The following is a 19,586-nucleotide window of genomic DNA, read 5'->3' as shown; positions in this document are numbered from 1 at the left end:
GTTAAGGTTTTATTTGTTCTTTGCAGTGTAGTTCCAAGAGTCACTTCATCTGAGTGTCCCTTTACACGTGAAACGGACAGACGCATCTACGCCATCTCATTTCAAGGCACTTTTCAAGGACTCATCTCCTTGCAACCCACCTTTCCAGCAGCTGAAAACCCCGGAGAGAAAAGTCAGACACGTGAAGTGTGAAGAAACCATCCCTTTATTGGTGTGACGCAGCCCCATCGTCCAATACAGGGTCAAAAAGCCAGTAAAAACAGTCAGTGCTCAAATAGACCAAAAAGAAGAACCACAGTTTCTCCACCCTCAGCTTGCTCTACCTGGGAGGAGGTGGGGAAGGGATATTACAAAACAGTGCTGTGTGCAGACGTTAAAACGTTGCTATGGGGCTCAATGAGGAAAAAACAGGGTTTAACCAGAAATGACTTCACTTCACTCCAAAACACGTTTCACTGCTTTCACCAGACCTTTCTCAGGGGGTGGAGGGCTGGGTGGGTGGGAGGGTGGGGGGGGGGGGGTGCGCCAGAGTATTTCATTTTACTGAATTCACAAAATATGGGGCAAATCAAGGGCGAAAGGTTTGGGATGGGATATGGGATGGCAAGACAACATCAATGACAGTTAAACAGAAATACTTTAATTGTTTTAATCAAAATTGTTTTGATATCATTTATTTTTTGGTCCTGGAGAAGGAGAGCGAGAGAGTGAGGGCGGGCCAGAAGTGCGTCCCCTCCCTCTTACGTTTGTTTGTTTGCTGTCACCATGATAACCATGGCCCGCGTTGCCACCGCTGCCAAATCTTTCTTTTATCCTTTATTTTCTACTTGGCGTTGGCGGAGCTGCTGAGGACCTTGCGGACGGCCTGGGCGATGGCGTCGCGGTCGATGCCGAAGATTCGCAGCAGCTCGTTGGGCTTCCCGCTGCGGGGAACCTGCGACACGGCCAGACGCTGCACGGTGATGCCGCTTTCATTCACCACCGCAGAGCACACCGCCTCACCAAGACCACCTGGGGGAGGGGGTCAGGAACGGACAGAGGGGTTACATATACGTACAGTACAACTTGTACCTCCTGTACAGTACCTCCTATGGGGTTGGTGGCTCAGGAGGTAGAGCTGGTCACTAGTAATCTAAAGGTTGCTGGTTTGATCCCAGGCTCCTCCTGCTAGCATGCTGTAGTGTCCTTGAGCAAGACACTCAACCCCTAGTTGCTCCTGATGGCTGCGTCATGGTGTTTGAATAATTGTAAGTCGCTTTGGATAAAAGCGTCTGCTTAATGTAATGGAACTTTCTCGGGTTATTTCCAGAGCCATGTCCACTCAGATGGCTTAACACGTCCACAGTCCAAGGACAGTTGGGCGGCACCTTCTAACCCTAGAGAGGGGAGGAAAATCCGGCTTTTGACTTATTTAGGCTTATTCTCCTTAGTAGGTTTCAGCAATGGGTGTGTATATCTGGGACTGCCCTTGGTTGGTTTGCCTCCAACTTGTCAGGTAGCGTTTTCTGTGGCGTGTTCTAGTGATGATTATGTCTCCTCATCTGCTCTGCTGACTTGAGTGTGCCCCAAGGTTCAATCCTTGGTCCTATACTTTTCTCCCTGTACATACTTCCCCTTGGTTTCTTAATTAGTCATTTTAGTCATGTATTTCTTATCATTGTTATGCGGACTATACACAACTTTACTTCTTATTCAAACAGAATGACCTTCGTAAGCGCTCTACCATGCAGGACTGCTGAATAGCCATCAAGGACTGAATGTTATATAACTTCCTCCAGCTTAACCCTGACATGACAGAACTCCTTATGTGGGGATGGGGTGGTTTGAGTTGCCACACTTGTCCTGGGTCAAGGTAATTGGGGCCCAGGACCAGAGTGGCTGCATACCAGTTGCTGGCGTACGAGCAACAGGTAAAACCCCCATCCCCACATTCACTCAGGAGAGGAGCCCTTATCATGACACATGTCTATCTACTCCTGGGCTTGTTCCACTTAGCCCACTCTCTACAATAAACTGGTGTGTCTACAACCCCGTCGTCTGTGTTTCTGTGCCGGAGGTCCCTGAAAATGTCACTTGGGTGGCATGTGCTAGGCAAAACTGCCACATAGGCCCTCAGAGCATTTATGATAAAATACAGCAATCAATTGGTCCTTTAGCAGAGAATGTGCCAGCCTCAAAAAACCTTGGAATCTTCTTTGACCAACACATGAACTTTGAGTTGCATGTAAAGAAATTGGCCCAATCATGTTTCTTTCAACTAAGAAACATTGCCAAAATCAAATCTGCATTATCCTTTCAAGATCTGGATAAAGTCATTCATGTTTTTGTCTCTTCCCATCTTTATAATTGAAATGTTTCTCGGCTCCAGTTGGTCCAAAATGCGGCCGCTAGACGCTTTACCAAGACACAACGTAGGTCACACATCACTCCAGTGTTGGCTGCTCTACATTGGTTATCCATTGACTGCAGAAATTATTTTAAAATGATTTTAATCACCTATGAAGCACTACACTGGCTGGCCCCACTTTACATCTCTGAATTATTGTGTCTCCTGGCCTCAGTGAGATCTCTCAGGTCTCTGAACAAGGCCTTCTGGCTGTCCCCAAAGGGGACTAAAAAGTAAGGGTGACCGAGCCTTTGCAGTTGCAGCTCCACGCTCTGGAACCATCTTCCCTTAGCTGTAAAAAAAACCTGCAGTCGGTGGATGTTTTTAAGAAGCTGTTAAAAACTTGCTTGTTTCTTAAGTACTTTGTTTTGTAATGTGTGTTTACACATTCTGTGCAGTTTTTAAATGTTCATATTTTTGGTTTTTCTGTTTCTAACTTTCTATTTGATTTCTATTTTTAATGTTTTCATTGTACAGCACATTGGAACTCTCGTTTAGGCAGGCACCTCATAAATAAAAATGACTTACTTACTTACATCCATTGTGTACCAATTTGTGAGTGTGTGTAAAACTATGAATATGTATCTGAACAGGAGTCATATTGAACATTGTTGAGAGTAAAGGTTTAGTGTGTGTGTGTGTGTGTGTGTGTGTGTGTGTAAAGGTTAATTTATGGAAATGCCCGCTAGACGTTATTTCAGCTGTGTGCATGTGGGTGTGTATTATATTTTTTTGCTCAGCAATAATAACAAGAAAACAGAGATACTTGTAGAAACACACTGAAAAAAAACAAAGAGATACATACAGAACCAGGAGGGAGACAGAGGGGGAGAGAGAGAGAGAGAGAGAGAGAGAGAGAGAAAGAGCAAAGAGGACATTTCGGACTCTAGATTTTGTCATGTTGGTATGTAGGTCAGTTGGAGCCCAAAGGCCGGCGCTGAAATTAAAAATCCCTGACAGGCTCCGCAAGCCCCTCCCCCCCTAATCTGTCTGCTATCTATCCATCCATCCATCTATCTATCTATGTATTTATCCATCCATCCATCTATCTATCTATGTATTTATCCATCCATCTATCTATCTATCTATCTATCTATCCATCCATCTATCCATCTATCTATCATTCATATTTATTTATCTATCCATCTATCTATCTATATACAGTATATATCCATCTATCACTCTATAAATATATATACTTTAGCTATATATATTTAGCACATCTTTCTTCCTTTTTCCTCCACTTGCATTCCATCATTCCCTCACTCTGCTGCATTGCATCCCCTTCATCTTTCTCTCTACTGTCGCATCCAGGAGCTGATACACTGCGAAAAAAACCCAACTAAATTTATTTAAAAAAAAACAACTAGAATGAAACAAAACGATCTACCAAGGTAAAAGTTTTAATTTAAGCTTTCATAAAACAATAAAAATATATATTGTGATAGAACTCTAAGAACTATACTCTTACAGTCCACAAAATGTTATATTGATGCAAAATCACTGCATGTTATGTGTTACATGTTATGGGCTCCTATATATAGTTTAGGTTAAAAGATGTTAACGATTTAATTCCTGGTCTTATGTTTGGTTTCATAGTTCCAGTCAGTCTTGTTAAGGTGATAAGTAGATTTTTTTTTTCCGTGTACCTTCATAGTAGTGGTCCTCCACCGTGATGATGCGTCCCCTGGTCGCTCTGGCATTTTCAATAATGGTCTTGGAGTCCAGGGGCTTGATGGTGAACGGGTCGATCACACGGATATTGATTCTCTCTGTTAAAGCATGGAGAGATGAATGCACATACAGAGCTTTACAGAGGAAGTGTGTGTTTTTTCAGGATTTAATTATCATAAAATGTATGTACAGGGCATTTTCTTCCTCTCTATTTGTTTGTTTGTTTGTTTATTTCTGTCATGAAAAGACACATGCAGCACAACCCCCGTTAGCACAACAAAAATATTCTCCCTTCACCATCACCTCTTTCTTTCTCTCTCTCTGTCCTTTTCTGTGTCTTTCCCCCACCACCTACCTTTCTTTAGTAGTTCAGCAGCAGCCAGAGCTTCGTGAAGGGTCACTCCTGCTCCGATCACAGTCACTTGGTCGTCGTTGGTTTTGTACACAATCTAGGAAGTGAAATGCAGGAAAGCCAATTTTAAAGGCCGCGTAATAATAATAATAATAATCATAATAATAATAGTAATAATAATCGATAGTCTGTTAGGGACATTCAAGACCTTGGCCTGCCCCACGTGGAAGTCCTCATTGCTGTTGTACAGTATGTTGTTCTCTGGGCGGCTAGTCCGGATGAAGCACAATCCCTGAAATAAACAGGGGAAATAACATTGCTGGGGATCCCAAATATTTAACCAAATGTACTTAGGTATTTATACCAAAGTATATTCAAAAATGACTGACACCAAGTGGAAAATTTTATCTTGGGTACCTTTGTGTTGGCGGCGAGCTCCACAGCCTTCTCAGTGGAAACGCCGTCGCTAGGGTAGAACACTGTTGCTGTGGGCAGAGCTCTGAACATGGCCAAGTCCTCCAGACCCATCTGAGAGGGCCCATCCTCACCTAAATCACACAAACACACACGCACGCACGCGCACACACACACACACATACACACACACGCACACGCACACACACACACACACACACACACACACACACACACAAAATCAGGTACTGACTCACTAACTCATTAAAAGATTTTCCATTCTTGACAGAATTCTAAAGAAACTTTAGAATTTTTAGAATATTGACAAAGCTTGTGCCCCCTGCTGTGGATGTCTCTCTTTAAATCTGAATACTGAATACTGACACAACCTCTCATTTCCACAGCTAAAAACAGTGAATTCCACCGGACTGGCATGCATTCAGTGGGTCGGCGTGGGCATGCTGTGTACCTGAGGAGGTGGAGGAGGAAGAGGAGGAGTAGGAGTAGGAGGAGGAGGAGGAGGAAGAGGAGGAGGTGAGAAAGGATCGGGCCATCCCACCATCACTTCCATGTCACACAGAGAGGGAGAGGGGAAGGGAGGAAGGAAGGAGTGCTGATACTGGGTGTGAAGGGTAGACAAAACGGAAGAGGTGACCAACACGGAAGGATTTAAAAGTGAGGTGAAGGAAGAAGGTCAGGGAAGTTCAACTCATGTGAAAAAGGATTCAACCCACTAGAAGGGAAAATACATCAGGACAATAAAATACTACTACGATACCTAACAATGACTTTTCTACTAAACAATCCAGTATCTTAACAGGGAGCTCATTCAACACTTTGAGACTTGTACTTTTAGGTAATATCGAACATGAATGATGGACAGGACAAGAATAAAAGATTTCATGTCTTCAAGTATCTTTTCTTAAATAATAGAACATATTCTATATAACTTGTTTATGTTTTGAATGTGAATACTAAATACGACTCTGATGTAGCTTTCGTGTTCTGTGGGACGGATGGTAACAGATCAGGTAGCTTCCACCTTGTTTAAGTGGCAATCAATAATATCAGCGCCCCCGCCACCAACAATGGAAACAGCATTAGAGGAGCACATACATAATGCAAACTGATTAAATGGCCGTTTCTTATCAAGTGCGAGCTAAAAAGAATAGTTGCAAATATGTTTTTTTAAACAAAATAATGTTATGGATTACCACTTTAATGTCTTGTCGAATATATTGTAATTATAGAACATGAATCCACTTAACTGCATATCAATGTAAGTAAGACAGAACTGTTTTATATATTATCTCATGTAACTAAGGGTCCAGAATAGGGACAGAACGGATCCACAGAAGTCACTATGCAGCAAAATAAACCATAATGAGAGGTCAGACGTCACTAAGCAGACTGACCGATGGAGATGCCACAGTGGGAGCCGCACAGGTTGATGTTGCTTTCAGAAATGGCCGCCATGCGGAGCTGGTCGTACGCCCGCGAAAAGAAGGTGGCGAAGGTGCTGGCGAACACCACGTTACGATCCCGAGCAGCACAGCCGATCGCTACACTGACCTGGAGAGGTGGGATGAGAGACGAGGAGAGGAGAGAGGAGAGGAGGTGAGGGGAGAGAGGAGAGGAGGTGAGGGGAGAGGAGAGAGGAGAGAGAGAGGAGAGGGGGGAGGAGAAGAGAGGAACGAGAGAGAAGACGAGAGTGGAGAAGGAGGAGGAGGAGAGGAGGAGAAAAGAGAGAGGAGGAGAGAGTGGAGAGATGGAGAGGGAAGAGAGGAGAGGAGAGTAGGGGAGGAGGGGGAGAGGAGAAGGAGGAGAGGGGGAGGGGAAGAGAGAAGAGGGGAGAGGAGAGAAGGAGAAAAGAGGAGACAAGAGGAGGAGGAGAGAAGAGAGTACAGGGGGGAGAGAGGAGGAGAGAAGAAAAAAGTACAATGATTCATTACAGTTATTAGAGGTGTTTATTTTCTGATAGCTGCACTGAGTTCCCATTCTATGTCTTATTTTTTTAAGTTTAATGTTATTTCTGGTTTTGTTTAAACACATTTAGCTGATAGATCAACGATTGAAAATAATGAACACAGGCTCTTCAAAAACAGTGATTTCACTGTTATTGCAGCTGAAAATGTCAGTAATTCCACTTCTTTTTTGTGGGAAAGTCTCCAATCCATGTTATTTAATATCCCATCTCTGGCTTTGTGGCTGTAATATGAGATATCAAACAGTGAGAAGGAGATTTGACTTCGTAAGGAGATCAAACCTCTGGAGCGTGAGGGATTAAGGTGAGACAATGACACCTGAGTCTGCATGCAAACATGACAGGAAAGTCTCAATAAATAAATGATGTACTGGTTTATTTTTGGCAAGCTGCTTGAAGAGCATTAACTCAACCCCTAAAAGGTATTTCCTAGTGTATACTAGGCATAAGAGCAGAGCTGGTCCTGACCTCCCTGGGGCCCTAAACAAAATTCTGCTAATGGGCCCTCCTACCTGACCTGTGAGTCACGTAAACCATTTGCCATTGTCACACCTGACACCACAGTGCTCTTGGAATTACAACTTGATTTTTTGCCAATGTATCGGGCGGGTGGGGTCCATATGGGGATTTGCGGGAGGGGGAATTACACTAAAGCACAGATATTATTGTGAGGTTGTGAGAAGAAAGTATCAATCAGTCAATCGGGGAAAATAGCAACCGCAAATGTCAAAAGATCAAGTTGCTTGTCAGATTTTCGTAACAACGTAATATTTATTAAAACAAGCCCAAAAGAATGCAACCGGCGACCTGTGATTTTTTTCAAACGACCCAAAGCCCAAAGTTGCGTATTATGAGAGGACTTGGCAACTCTGACACCCATTTTTACATGAGGGGGAGGCGGGGCCCTTGCATAGTGCGTAGTGAACGTATAGGTCTGCCAGGCTCTGCAAAAGAGCACAGTACGAGAGAATGCTTATTGAAGTAACTTAATATTTCATGTGACATTTTGACAATGAGGCTTCTGTAATTAATCTATCTTGGGAAAACTACAGACGACTCACCTATCTATAAGATTTGGGTAAAGGTCTAAATAATCTGTTTTTTAGTCAAAGTCCAGGGGCTGAACTATAGGCTATTTCGAAATTGGGAGAACATTTGTTTGTATACTCCAACTATATTCCAATTGTAACACTGTCGGGTTCTATCTGCAAACCTCACATTGGGAAAATAAAGATGTACCCTTCCTGTGCATTTCTTTTACATTTACATTTACATTTAGTCATTTAGCAGACGCTTTTATCCAAAGCGACTTACAAGGGAGAATAACATTACTTTTAACTCTTTTAAAGCTTTTTTTCTCCCACAAATTCACGTCTTGGAGCTGCAACCACCGGGAAGTCCTACCATGTTCTGCTCGGCGATGTAGCACTCAACGTAGCGGTTGGGGTGCTCGTTCTTGAATAGCTCGGCGAAGGTGGAGTTCTTGGTGTCTCCATCCAGAGCGATCACGTGCTCATTGTAGCGACCCAGCTTGGCCAGGGCCATGCCGTACGCCTTCCTGGTGGCCATCTGAGCCAGGAGAGAGATGCACTCAATCAAAATGATCAACAGGTTAGCGTTAGGGTTAGCTTTAGGGTTAGGGCTAGATCTAATGGGTTAGGGTTAGGGTTAGGATGGGTGAGGGTCTGGGTGGGTGTTGATCTAATACAGTCAAACATCAGTCCCTTGCTTATTTGAGTTCCACAAAAATCAAACCAATAATCAGCAATTCATCTTGAAAATTAATCTTCTTCTAAATATTCTGATGCCAATCACTCGTATTGACTCCAAATTATTGACAATTCAGGTTTGGATAAAAAAAAGTCGTCCAATAAATACTTTCTAAACCCACTGTATGCATATTTCTCAGTGGAGCCGACCCCCCAGTTTCGCTCCAGGGTCCCTACCTTGTCCCCGGGCTTGTAACTGGGTGCACTCGGCATGCGGATGTTGCGGAGGCTGATGGGCGGAGCGTCCTCGTTGGGCGGAGCAGGGTACAGGCGCTTGGTGCTGCTGACGATGCGGCTCTGCAGCTCCTTAACCACACTGTCAGCCATGTCCTTGGGCAGGGGCTTCCCGTGCCAGCCGTTCTTATCCTCAGCCCCTGAAAAAAAAAAAGAATGCACACACGCACACACACACACACACACACACACACACACACACACACACACACACACACACACACACACACACACACACACACACACACACACACACACACACACACATACACACACACGACAAAAAGTGGGTTACATTTACACCAATATGACATTCATATCACTAAGTCGATTTTTAAGGGTTTACGAGTTTTAAGAGTCAAAGTGATTGTAGCTGATTGAAGCTATTTTATATAGTTTCCAGATACTGCACAGACACCACGCAGCCACCCCAGGTTAAAATCTGGCCTGCAGTGATTTGTTGCATGTCTCTCCTTCTTGTCTGTCCCTCCCTACCCCAATATACCCCAGTCTATATTCACTGATCTATGGAATAAAGGGAAAAAAAATTGCCTTCTCAAAAAGTCTAATAAATGGCTGGTACAGGATTATCGCGCCTTAAGAAAAGGATCACATACAAACTTATTAAATATATGTGTTGTATCTAGTATCTAGTGTTGTATAAAGTATCTAGTACCATGTTGTTGCAGCACATGCTGCAGGTGGATGGTGTGGAGTATACACACACACACACACACACACACACACACACACACACACACACACACACACACACACACACACACACACACACACACACACACACACACACACACACACACACACACACTATAAGACTGGATCCTGCCTACTTGACACATTCTTAATAAACTTCCACATCGCTGGAAGATAATGAGAGGCTCCAGAGGTCACAGGTCATGAAAAATCTGACAGGATACAACAACACACACACACACACACACACACACAGACACACACACAGACACACACACACACACTGGTGGATTTACACACATAACACCACCTTGTACCAACTGTACCTCTGGCTGCTGCGCTTTCTTAACCCTTACATTTCATTTGTCCAACCAAGAAGAAAATGCCTTTATACCGCCGCCTCATTCACCCTCTCTCTCCCTCCATCCATCTCATGCATACACGTGTGCACATGCTGCCCTGCCGGCTTTATCACAACAAAGGCACAATGTTCCGCTGCAGCGAGTGTATCCTGCACATTCTGAGGGATTACAGAGCTGCAACAGCTTAAGCAGCAGACCGCGGCTGGAATTAGGGCGGGTTGAGGTGGACCCCTCAGACCCCCGAGTGGGGGCTGGGTGGGTATGCAGACCTATTGAAGTACTACTCCAAGGTGTTTGTAGTAGTTTTACCTAGTCATCAGCAGGGTTTAGAGAGAGTAGGGGTCAAAGGAATGGAGAGGATTATCCTGCTTGGGAGGTGTGATGCTGTACTTTTATAACCCCTCAGTGCAGTTTTCTCTCCAAAGTAATGTGAAAACAATATGATTCATTTCAAGGGGGGATTCATTCTTCGAATGTATTTTAAATATAAATATGAGTCAAAGAAGCCCAGAATGCAGTAAATATTCTAAATAAGCTGAACATGATGCGAGCAAAATTCCCATCAAGTTCATCATTTTATGTCTAGAGCACCTCCTTATAATTTATAAAGGCTGTGTTCTTTGAAATGCTCTTATTTCAAGCTGAACAGCACGGGCTAACCCTGTGTTCCGAGACAGATGGTTGTCATTGCTCCGAAGGGTGCGTTTGATTTTCTCACCTGGGATTCCCTTTCCCTTGATGGTCTTGGCGATAATGGCGAGGGGCTGGTGGCGGGGCTGGCTCAGGGCTTTGCAGAGTTCCTCTACGCTATGGCCGTCCACGATGACAGCCTGCCACCTGACGGACAAAACAAACGCACACACAGAGATTCGGCTTTGAATCAGAAGTCAGACGCACCATACTGAACCAGGGACATTTCGGAGGAGGACCATCACTGGAACCCAAAGAAACAGGAAATACTATGAAATGCTAATATAAATGTTATGGAGATGCAGATTAGTCTAAAATTCGTAAAATTATTTTTGTAGTTTAAAATACAATTTTTACCACTCTTCTACGTGGCTATGCAGCAAGCTTAACACTTTCCCAAAAAGTACCCAGAGACAGAAGCTCACTTTAGATATCTTTAAAAGAAGCGGTGTGAAACTGTGGAAGAGTACTGAAGTATGCAGATTAAGGATCAGTCAGTAAGTAAATCAGTAAAGTCAGTAAATAACCTGTTAATACGTAGCCATAGCTCCTACACTGTATGCATACACCAATAACATGAATAAACCAACAGATTGTGCTTTCTCAAGGGCAATGATGAGGCTGATGGAAGGAGATCTCAGTCCGAGTCTGAGGTGTGGACAACCACCGAGACTTAACTCCTAAATAACTATGGATAAATGCTTGTTTTCAATTTCCCTTTACTACAGTACTTTGGACAATTGGAAGTTTTTACTTTACTTGTCTTCCTGTTTTCCTGTTCTTAACACCCTGACACACCCTGTTTGGTAGCCTGTTGAGGTCCTCTATCGAGGTTCAATCTTTTCCCCTCTGGGTTTTGGGAGGTTTCCTTTGCCCATCTTAGAGGTTCCATCCAACTGTTCTCTGAATCTGGGTCTGTAAAGCGTGTTGAAACTGACCTGTGATAAAGGACTGCATAAATACATTTGACTTACGAATTGACTTGAAATTCTCTGACCCATCATGTATTGTAACTGGTCTTCTGGCGAAGCTGCTGGAGAAGTTATTTTTTGAACAATTCAATACCCTGAAATGATCTGGCTGCGTTTTAGTGTTTTGGTTGATCTACTGTACCTGGCTGGACTCAAAGTTGAAATCTTTCAAATACTGAACACTCAGTGATGATATTAATGCTCTTGGCATTTCATGCATACTGTCCATCTGCCTCTCTAACTGGCTTAACAGAGGGGTGGGACACCAACTCTCCAAGGACTCCCAGCCAAACTCACCCAAAGGCCTCGCAGCGGCGCTGGTACTTCTCCACGTGGTGCTGGAGCGGCGCAGGATCGCTTTGGCCCAGGCGGTTAATGTCCAAGACGGCCACCAGGTTGTCCAGCTGGTAGTAGGAGGCAAAGGCCATGGCCTCCCACACGGAGCCCTCGGAGAGCTCCCCATCACCCAGCAGGCAGTACACACGGTAGCTAGGGGAGGAAGCAAGAGGGGGAGAGAGAGAGAGAGTGAGAGAGTGAGAGAGAGAGAGTGAGAGAGAGAGAGAGAGAGAGAGAGAGAGAGAGAGAGAGAGATACTTTTAGCATTTGTAGAATATGCTGAATGATAGCTGAATAAACAGACTGATATGCTAAATGATGACTAGATAGATAGATAGATAGATAGATAGATAGATAGATAGATAGATAGATAGATAGATAGATAGATAATATTTTATTGTCTGGCACAGTAGACTGAGCATTCTTTGTCTTGCAACTTCTCCTCCTCCTCCTCATAACTGTCACCTCCTATAGACCCCCCCTGTGCCACAACACACACACACACGCCCGCACGTACGCCCGCATGCACACGCACGCACACACACACACACACACACACACACACACACACACACACACACACACACACACACACACACACACACACACACACACACACACACACACACACACACACACACACACACACACACACACACACACACACACCCTGCTCTCCGCTTGCATGGTGTAATGACTGCTGACAGCTTTCCAGTCAAATAGACACATTCTCATTAAAGCTGGAAGATCAGCAGAGACACCAAACATTAGGGCACGCATTCCTACTCCCAACCCCAGAAAGAAAGACAGGAGGAAAGAGAGAGAGAGGAAGAGAGAGAGAGAGAGAGAAAGAAAGAAAGAAAGAAAGAAAGAAAGAAAGAAAGAAAGAAAGAAAAGAGAAGAGAAGAGAAGAAAGGGAGAAAGAAAGAAAGACACACAACATTAGGGCACATGTTCCTACTCCCAACCCCAGAAAGAAATTAAGGAAGAAAGAGAGCAAGAGAAAGAAAGAAAGAAAGAGAGGAAGATGAAAGAAAGAAAGACAGAAAAACAGGAAAAAAAAAAAGAAAGAACAACAGATGTAAGAACCAAAGGAAGAGAGAAAGAAAGGAGAGGAAACAAGATGAGAAAGTAAGAAGTAATAAAAGGTGAAGATAGAGTCCCAGTGAAGCGTGCAGCAAAGAGAGCGATGGACACAGTGAGAAAATAGAAAAATGGAGGTGAACTGAAAAGGGTGGCAGGAAGAAGCGTAGGAGGGATGGAGAGAAGAGTGGAGGAGTTCCTTCTACACCTGGTTCCATTGTCTGTTTCTGCATGGATTTCAAAAGGTTTATGGCATTAAACTCAATAACTGGTCAGTGAGAAAACTCAGCATGCTGAAACGCCTCAAGAAGGGTGAATAGAACTAGTAGATTGTCTAGTACTAGACTAGTCTTAGTCCTAGAAGACTAGTTGTAGTAGTTCTGTGGGGTATAACCACCGGTTTCAAATCAAAGAAATCCAGTGAATTGTTCGAGAGAAGAGGAATGTTCTGAACACTGAGCAGTAATTATCATCTTGCTGTCAGTTTTAAATGCATCAGACAGGTTGATTCAGACTTCTCTCTGTGAGATCCACGCCCTCACCGCCGCTCAGAGGGATGTTTGAGCTCTAAGAAAACGTACTTTTTTTTTTTACCATTTTACCTCTGGGGCATTAAAGTCCACCGTCATTATTCTATTCAGGTTTTAAGGTTTTTCTATGTCACTGTGGCAATACTGTCTGCAACACCCTCAATACTAGCGTCACCGCCCTCGGTTTTTGAGCTGATTTTGCCGTCTTATATAGGTCTGTACAACCCCTCATGGGTTAGGGTCATCATGAAATTAAAAAAAAATGGTTTAGTGGAAAATTGGTGGAGGTGGAAGTAAAATTGAAAAATAACCCCATTGACTTTTAAACTGACTATTTAATGGACAAGGGGCATAGATAGTAAGTAGACTAAAGCCAATACATAATACAAATTGTAAATGTCACAGCGCTAGTGTCCTCATAATGTTCCTGTGACTTAAGAATACATTTGTGCGAGGAAAGTCCTTTGAGCCAAATGGGGTCTTTGTCATATTGGGGTCTTTGTCATATTCATATTTGAGTGTTATATATATTTCCTGTTTTGATTCCCTATATCAAAGTTGTGGCTGTGCACAGCTTACTACCTACACAGCTTCTTCAAGTATTGTACAACTACAAATCCCACAATGCTTTACAGCAGAGGGCTGTATCATGGTTTTATTCATGACTGCTGTGATACCGCCTCCTCCAAGTAAATATTGAGGCTTCATGTTGCATTGAATTAGCTTGACAAGCTGTTGTGACACACACACACACGCACGCACATATGCAGGCACACACACACGCACACATGTATGTTTGGGCAGTCAGCATCTCTAGCGTGTAGGACTATTAGAGCGTAAGAAATTTAGTGCACACAGAATGCAGACGGGGGGGGGGGGGGGTGACATAAAGAGGTAAGCGTGGCTTTTCCCACTCTTCATGTGGACTACGGCATAAACCATCTACTACCTCCCCCCGGCGCTATTCTTAAAATAAAAAGCCCAAAACATATGTAACATATTTTAGATGCTGGGATCTCTAGTTGAAAGAAAAAAAAAGATAAGCGGCATGAACAAAATGCGGTTGACTGGTTGATTTTTCCAGATTTTCATCTCTATTGTTCCACATGATTCCGTGCAGTTGGTTCTGGAACGCAGCAGAACAAAGAGATGCAGAGTTGTTTTGGAAAGCAGTGCAACCACAATTCCACCAAAGCGCCGCGCCGCGCATGTTTTGTCTGTATTTGTATGTATTTTTATTTATTTTACTTATATTTACTCTTAGTGCTTTTATTTTGTGTGGAGCACATTGGCTTTGTGTGGAATGTGAAATCCAAATTAAAAGGGACTTGTCAGACAGAACATCGAATAATCACCCGTGCTAAAAAATAAATAAAACCCAGTGAATTGGACACACTGTGGACAGCTGCTCACTTCCAAAGTCGGAGGTTGTTTTTAACGACGAGAACGCTGCATCGCTCCCAGCTGCAACCTTGGTGTCCGGGGGGGCGGGGCCTCGTTTGGGAGCCATACGGTCCAGGGGCTGATCCCTGAGGTGTACGTCCCATAAAACGACTAAACCCTTCAGTTGTGGCTGCTTGCTGTCTGTGTGTTGATCGCGGCTTACGGAGCAGGTTTCCTCACGCAGCCTCGCTGTCTGGGAGGAGGCTGGTTAAGCTAGCCGTCGCAGAGGGTCAGCTCCAAACCAGCGGGGTTTAAGGTCATATGTCAGGATGGCTCACCGCCAGGAGCACGCTCTCTCGTGTGTGTGTGTGTGTGTGTGTGTGTGTGTGTGTGTGTGTGTGTGTGTGTCTGACCTGGCCTTGTCAAAGTACTTCCCGGTGTAGGCCATCCCACAGGCAGCTCCCAGACCTTGACCCAAAGACCCCGTGGCCACATCCACAAACTGCTGCTTCTGTTAGGAGAACACACACACACACACACACACACACACACACACACACACACACACACACACACACACACACACACACACACACACACACACACACACACACAGACACACACACACACACACACACACACACACACAGTGTTAAGTAAACCTACATTTCTGTCTAATATTATTCATTATCCTTTCAGCTTCCAAATACAGAATGCATAAAAATACAAACAGCAGTGCAGTCATTTTTTTCCAGCTGGAGTGTCCATGTGTGTGTATGACTGTCTTTCTGTGAACACTGTCTTTCATTTACATCTGTCTAACAGAACAACAAGACAGACTGTCTATGTCACACAGACACAGCTTTGTTATTATAGTCCTGCTTTGTGTGTGTGTGTATGTGTGTGTGTGTCTTCTTTTTTAATCCCCTACCACAGACACATTTTTTGTATAAAGAATGTGTGTATTTATATGCACATGTGTGTCGATATTGATGCTGTATGCTCAGAGACAAACAGGTTGCAATTTGACTGTGACTTCCTGTGTGTGCGCATGTGTGATGTCACTTCCTGTCCTCACCGGCACGGGGTGTCCCTCCAAGATGGAGTCGACCTTCCTCAGGTTCAGCAGCTCGTTCTCCTTCAGGTAGCCCGTCTCCGCCCACACGGCGTACAGGATGGGCGCTGCGTGACCCTGAGAGATAGCGGGGTGGTGGCGGGGGGCGGTTTAACGGTCAAGATAAAGCATGAAATATATCAGCATCAAGTACGTAAGAAGACTTCTTAAACAGTCATCAACATTCAAATTTGTTGGAGGTTTGTGGGGAAACCCGACCGGGAAACCCAGTCAGGTTTCCCTCCCTCATTGAGTTGTCGTCTGAATGAATTCTGGGAGATCTGGGTCAATCCAGTTTGCCAAGACACCAACCGATGGATCTCGGTGTTTTGGGCAGAGGGAGAACACATCTCAGTATTTTAAGGCATTTTGGGCTTTATGCAAACTTCAGTGAGGAATAGAACTTGACAGTGAATGAAATAACATCAAGAGTTCATAGGAGTACAGACAAGGACCCATATTGATAATTATACTTAATTTACGTATGATCACTAAGTCTTACGTTTGATGACTGTGTTTATGCGTGTGTACTTGTTTTGTGTGCATACATTTTGTGTACACACAATGGTAACATGATGAAGTGGGAATAATTGTGTGTGTGTGTTTATGCACGTACCTTGTGAACGCACGGCAGTGTTTATCTGTCCGTGTATGTACGTGTATATACGTGTATGCATGTGTGTGTAGATGTGTGTGATACTGACATATACTGTATATTTGTCAAAGTGTGTGTCTCTGTGTGTGTGTCACCTTGGACAGGACGAAGCGGTCGTTATTGGGGTTGCGGGGTTCTTCGGGGCAGTACTTCATGGTATGAAAGAACAGCACCGACATTATCTCTGCTGAACTGCAGCATGACGTTGGGTGGCTGCAGGACCATAGAGATGAGAGTTAGCAACACACACACACGTGATCTTATTAGGATTAATTTAGACTACTGAATTGTGAATCACTATATATGACGACATCTTGAATTCATGAGGATAGGCAATCACAAAAAGACAACATGTGTTTTCAAGTAACATCAGCGGCTTGATTCAAATGGGCACATCTATGGCTGCAGAGTTACACAGGACGAACGCATGCCCGTCAGGTTTACTGTGGCAGAGTTTGTCAATCACTGAGTACATTCACAATATGTGTCAGCTCTCTCTCTCCCTCCCCCTTTCTCACACACACACACACACACACACACACACACACACACACACACACACACACACACACACACACACACACACACACACACACACACACACACACACACACACACACACACACACACACACACTGACACACACACACACACACACACTAGATACAGTATTACTTTGGGGGAAAATATGCCTGCAAAATAAACACATTTTCCTCTTTGTTACTCATTTAACCATTGTCTCATTGTGTTGACCAAGGCGAACGGGTCTCCCAATACACGTCATCCACACACAGTTCCAAGCAGAACAAACGGGCAAGTACCATGTGTTATCAAAGTAAACATAACACAATATTATTGTATTTTAATGTCACACTTTCCTTGCAACTCCATGCCGAGATACCTCGTCAAGACACTCCGAGATTAAAGGCCTTATTCCCACTATCCTGGAATAAAATAATCCGTTGATAAAGGAGCATGAAACTAGATTATAATTTAGATTATAATTCAAAGGTTGGCGAGAGTATGGAAGGTATCCATAATTGAGAATTTTGATAAAGTGTTGTGAATATTGCTTTGAGAGCAAATTTTTCAATGGAAAAGGGAGAATGAAATAATATCTGATAGACTAAATTGGAACTAAGGGTTAGGACAAGTCAGTTAAGGAAATGACATCCCTGACCCAGGCTGCTGAAACACCCAAGCTGTGGTCTTTGTATTTGTTCACAGTATTTGCTGGACCACACATGTGCAACACCTGCAGCAGACAGGTTGAAGCGGCGGATCCACTGGATTCAGATCTTTTTCACATCAAGGGCCCTCAATTTGTTATACACTATAACATAATCTGATATCTGGGTCTCTGGACCCGGATCTGAGAAGAGTTTTATTGTTAGAAATGATTTTGTCCTAACTTGCGATAAGCGTCAAATTACAATCAAAACAGAATGACTTTGCTGGGGACCCCCTGGACCTCTTCACTGACCCCAGAAGTTGAGAACCGCCGGCTAACAAAACGGCCAAAGCAGCCGCAAATCCAAAGGGGGTTGAGAAGGGACACTATGGAGCTGTGCAGCTGCAGCATTTTGGTGATCTGGTCTCCAAAGCGCATGGACACTCAGTTATCCAATCCTACATGACACTTCACTGTGACTTGCAGGTCTAACTAACAGTTGATGGAAGTGGTTAATGTGGTTTATCGAGTCATTAGGTGGGCTTAAATTGTGAAATTATATTAATCTCGTTTACAGAAAGGAGAAATCGAATCATCATGCTATTTCGGCGGAAACGGGGCAACGCGTAATTTGTGCGTAATTTGCGCACATCTGATACTTGCGCAAGCAAATCCTCAATTTTAAACAAATTATTTGTTAATTATTAATTCATTATTATGATATATACAATTATTTGTCAGAAATATTTTTTGTTGTTGTCTATTTCGTTATCAAAACTCTGGATACAAAGGGGTTGCGCATGGCATCCAGGTTATTAATGTTTCTGCGCAATATCGTAATAATATTTGTTGGGGAGTAATGCCCCAGAAGCCCCGCATCCATCCATCCACCCACCCAACCCAGCACCACCCCGATGCTCCATCACCCGGGCTGCTCTGGTTCTCACCCGCTGCCCGCCGCGGTCGTCGCCCTGATGGAGTTGATCCGCAGTCGGCTGGCGACGCTCCTGAGCGCCTGCACGGTCTGCTGGTCCGCCTTGTGGTAGTCCTCCATCCGGGAAGCGAAGAAGGAGCCGAATGCAAGTTAAAGAAGAGTTAAAAAAAAAAAAAGAAGAAGAAGCCCCCCCCTCCTGTCCCGGTGCGTGCGGAGGAAACTGGTGAGTGCGTGTGAGCGCAGAGGGAGACAGCAGGGGTTAAAAGGGTTAGGGAGAGAGAGGAGGGAGGAGGGAGGAGAGGGAGGAGGGGTGAGAGGGAGAGAGGGAGGGAGGAAGAGAGAGGGGGGGGTGAGAGGGAGGAAGAGGGAGAGGGGGGATGGAGGAAGAGGGAGGGGGTATGAGAGGGTGAGAGGAGAGGGAGGGGGAGAGAGAGAAGGGGGAGGGAGGTGGGAGGTGGATTGAGGGAGGAAGAGGAGGGTGAGAGAGCGCGACAGAGAGGAAGGCGGAGAGGGAGGAGGAGAGGGAAGAGATGAGAGGCGGGGGTGAGAGACAGCTCAACTGAAGGCGGGGGGCGGGGGTGGGGGGGGTGTCGCTGCAGGGAGATCCAAGGTGCGCGCAGACGCAGACCGAGTTGCAGCACCGCTCAAAGTGCAGACAGCAGCGCGGTGCTCGTTCTCCGCCTCCTTCTCCTCTCGTCAAGTTCACTGGGCTGTTGTGCGGCTGCAGAAACGCACAAAGCCTCGTTCACTCCCAAACAGACGCGTCTCATTAGTGACGCTCCTTCTCCGTGTCCTTCAGTCTCGTCTCCCTCCTAGAGAAAATAAAATGT

At 44.5% G+C, this 19,586-nt stretch overlaps 1 protein-coding gene across 1 annotated transcript; it reads right to left on the bottom strand.

The window, feature by feature from the left end:
• Nucleotides 1–823: 823 nt before the first annotated feature.
• LOC307241554 (transketolase-like) lies at nt 824–18,876 on the bottom strand (the record flags this gene model as incomplete). The annotated part of the gene is made up of 14 exons (XM_080015719.1): nt 824–1,011; nt 4,036–4,158; nt 4,416–4,509; nt 4,621–4,704; nt 4,830–4,960; nt 6,242–6,398; nt 8,215–8,379; nt 8,757–8,953; nt 10,608–10,726; nt 11,848–12,039; nt 15,296–15,393; nt 15,961–16,074; nt 16,747–16,864; nt 18,770–18,876. 14 exons carry the CDS (start codon nt 18,874–18,876, stop codon nt 824–826), a joined length of 1,887 nt encoding a protein of 628 aa, XP_079871845.1.
• Nucleotides 18,877–19,586: the final 710 nt, after the last annotated feature.

This window comes from Zeus faber, assembly GCF_960531495.2.
Source record: "Zeus faber genome assembly, chromosome: 15".
Classification (NCBI taxonomy): Eukaryota; Metazoa; Chordata; class Actinopteri; order Zeiformes; family Zeidae; genus Zeus; species Zeus faber.
This window is presented reverse-complemented; position numbering and strand designations above follow the sequence as displayed.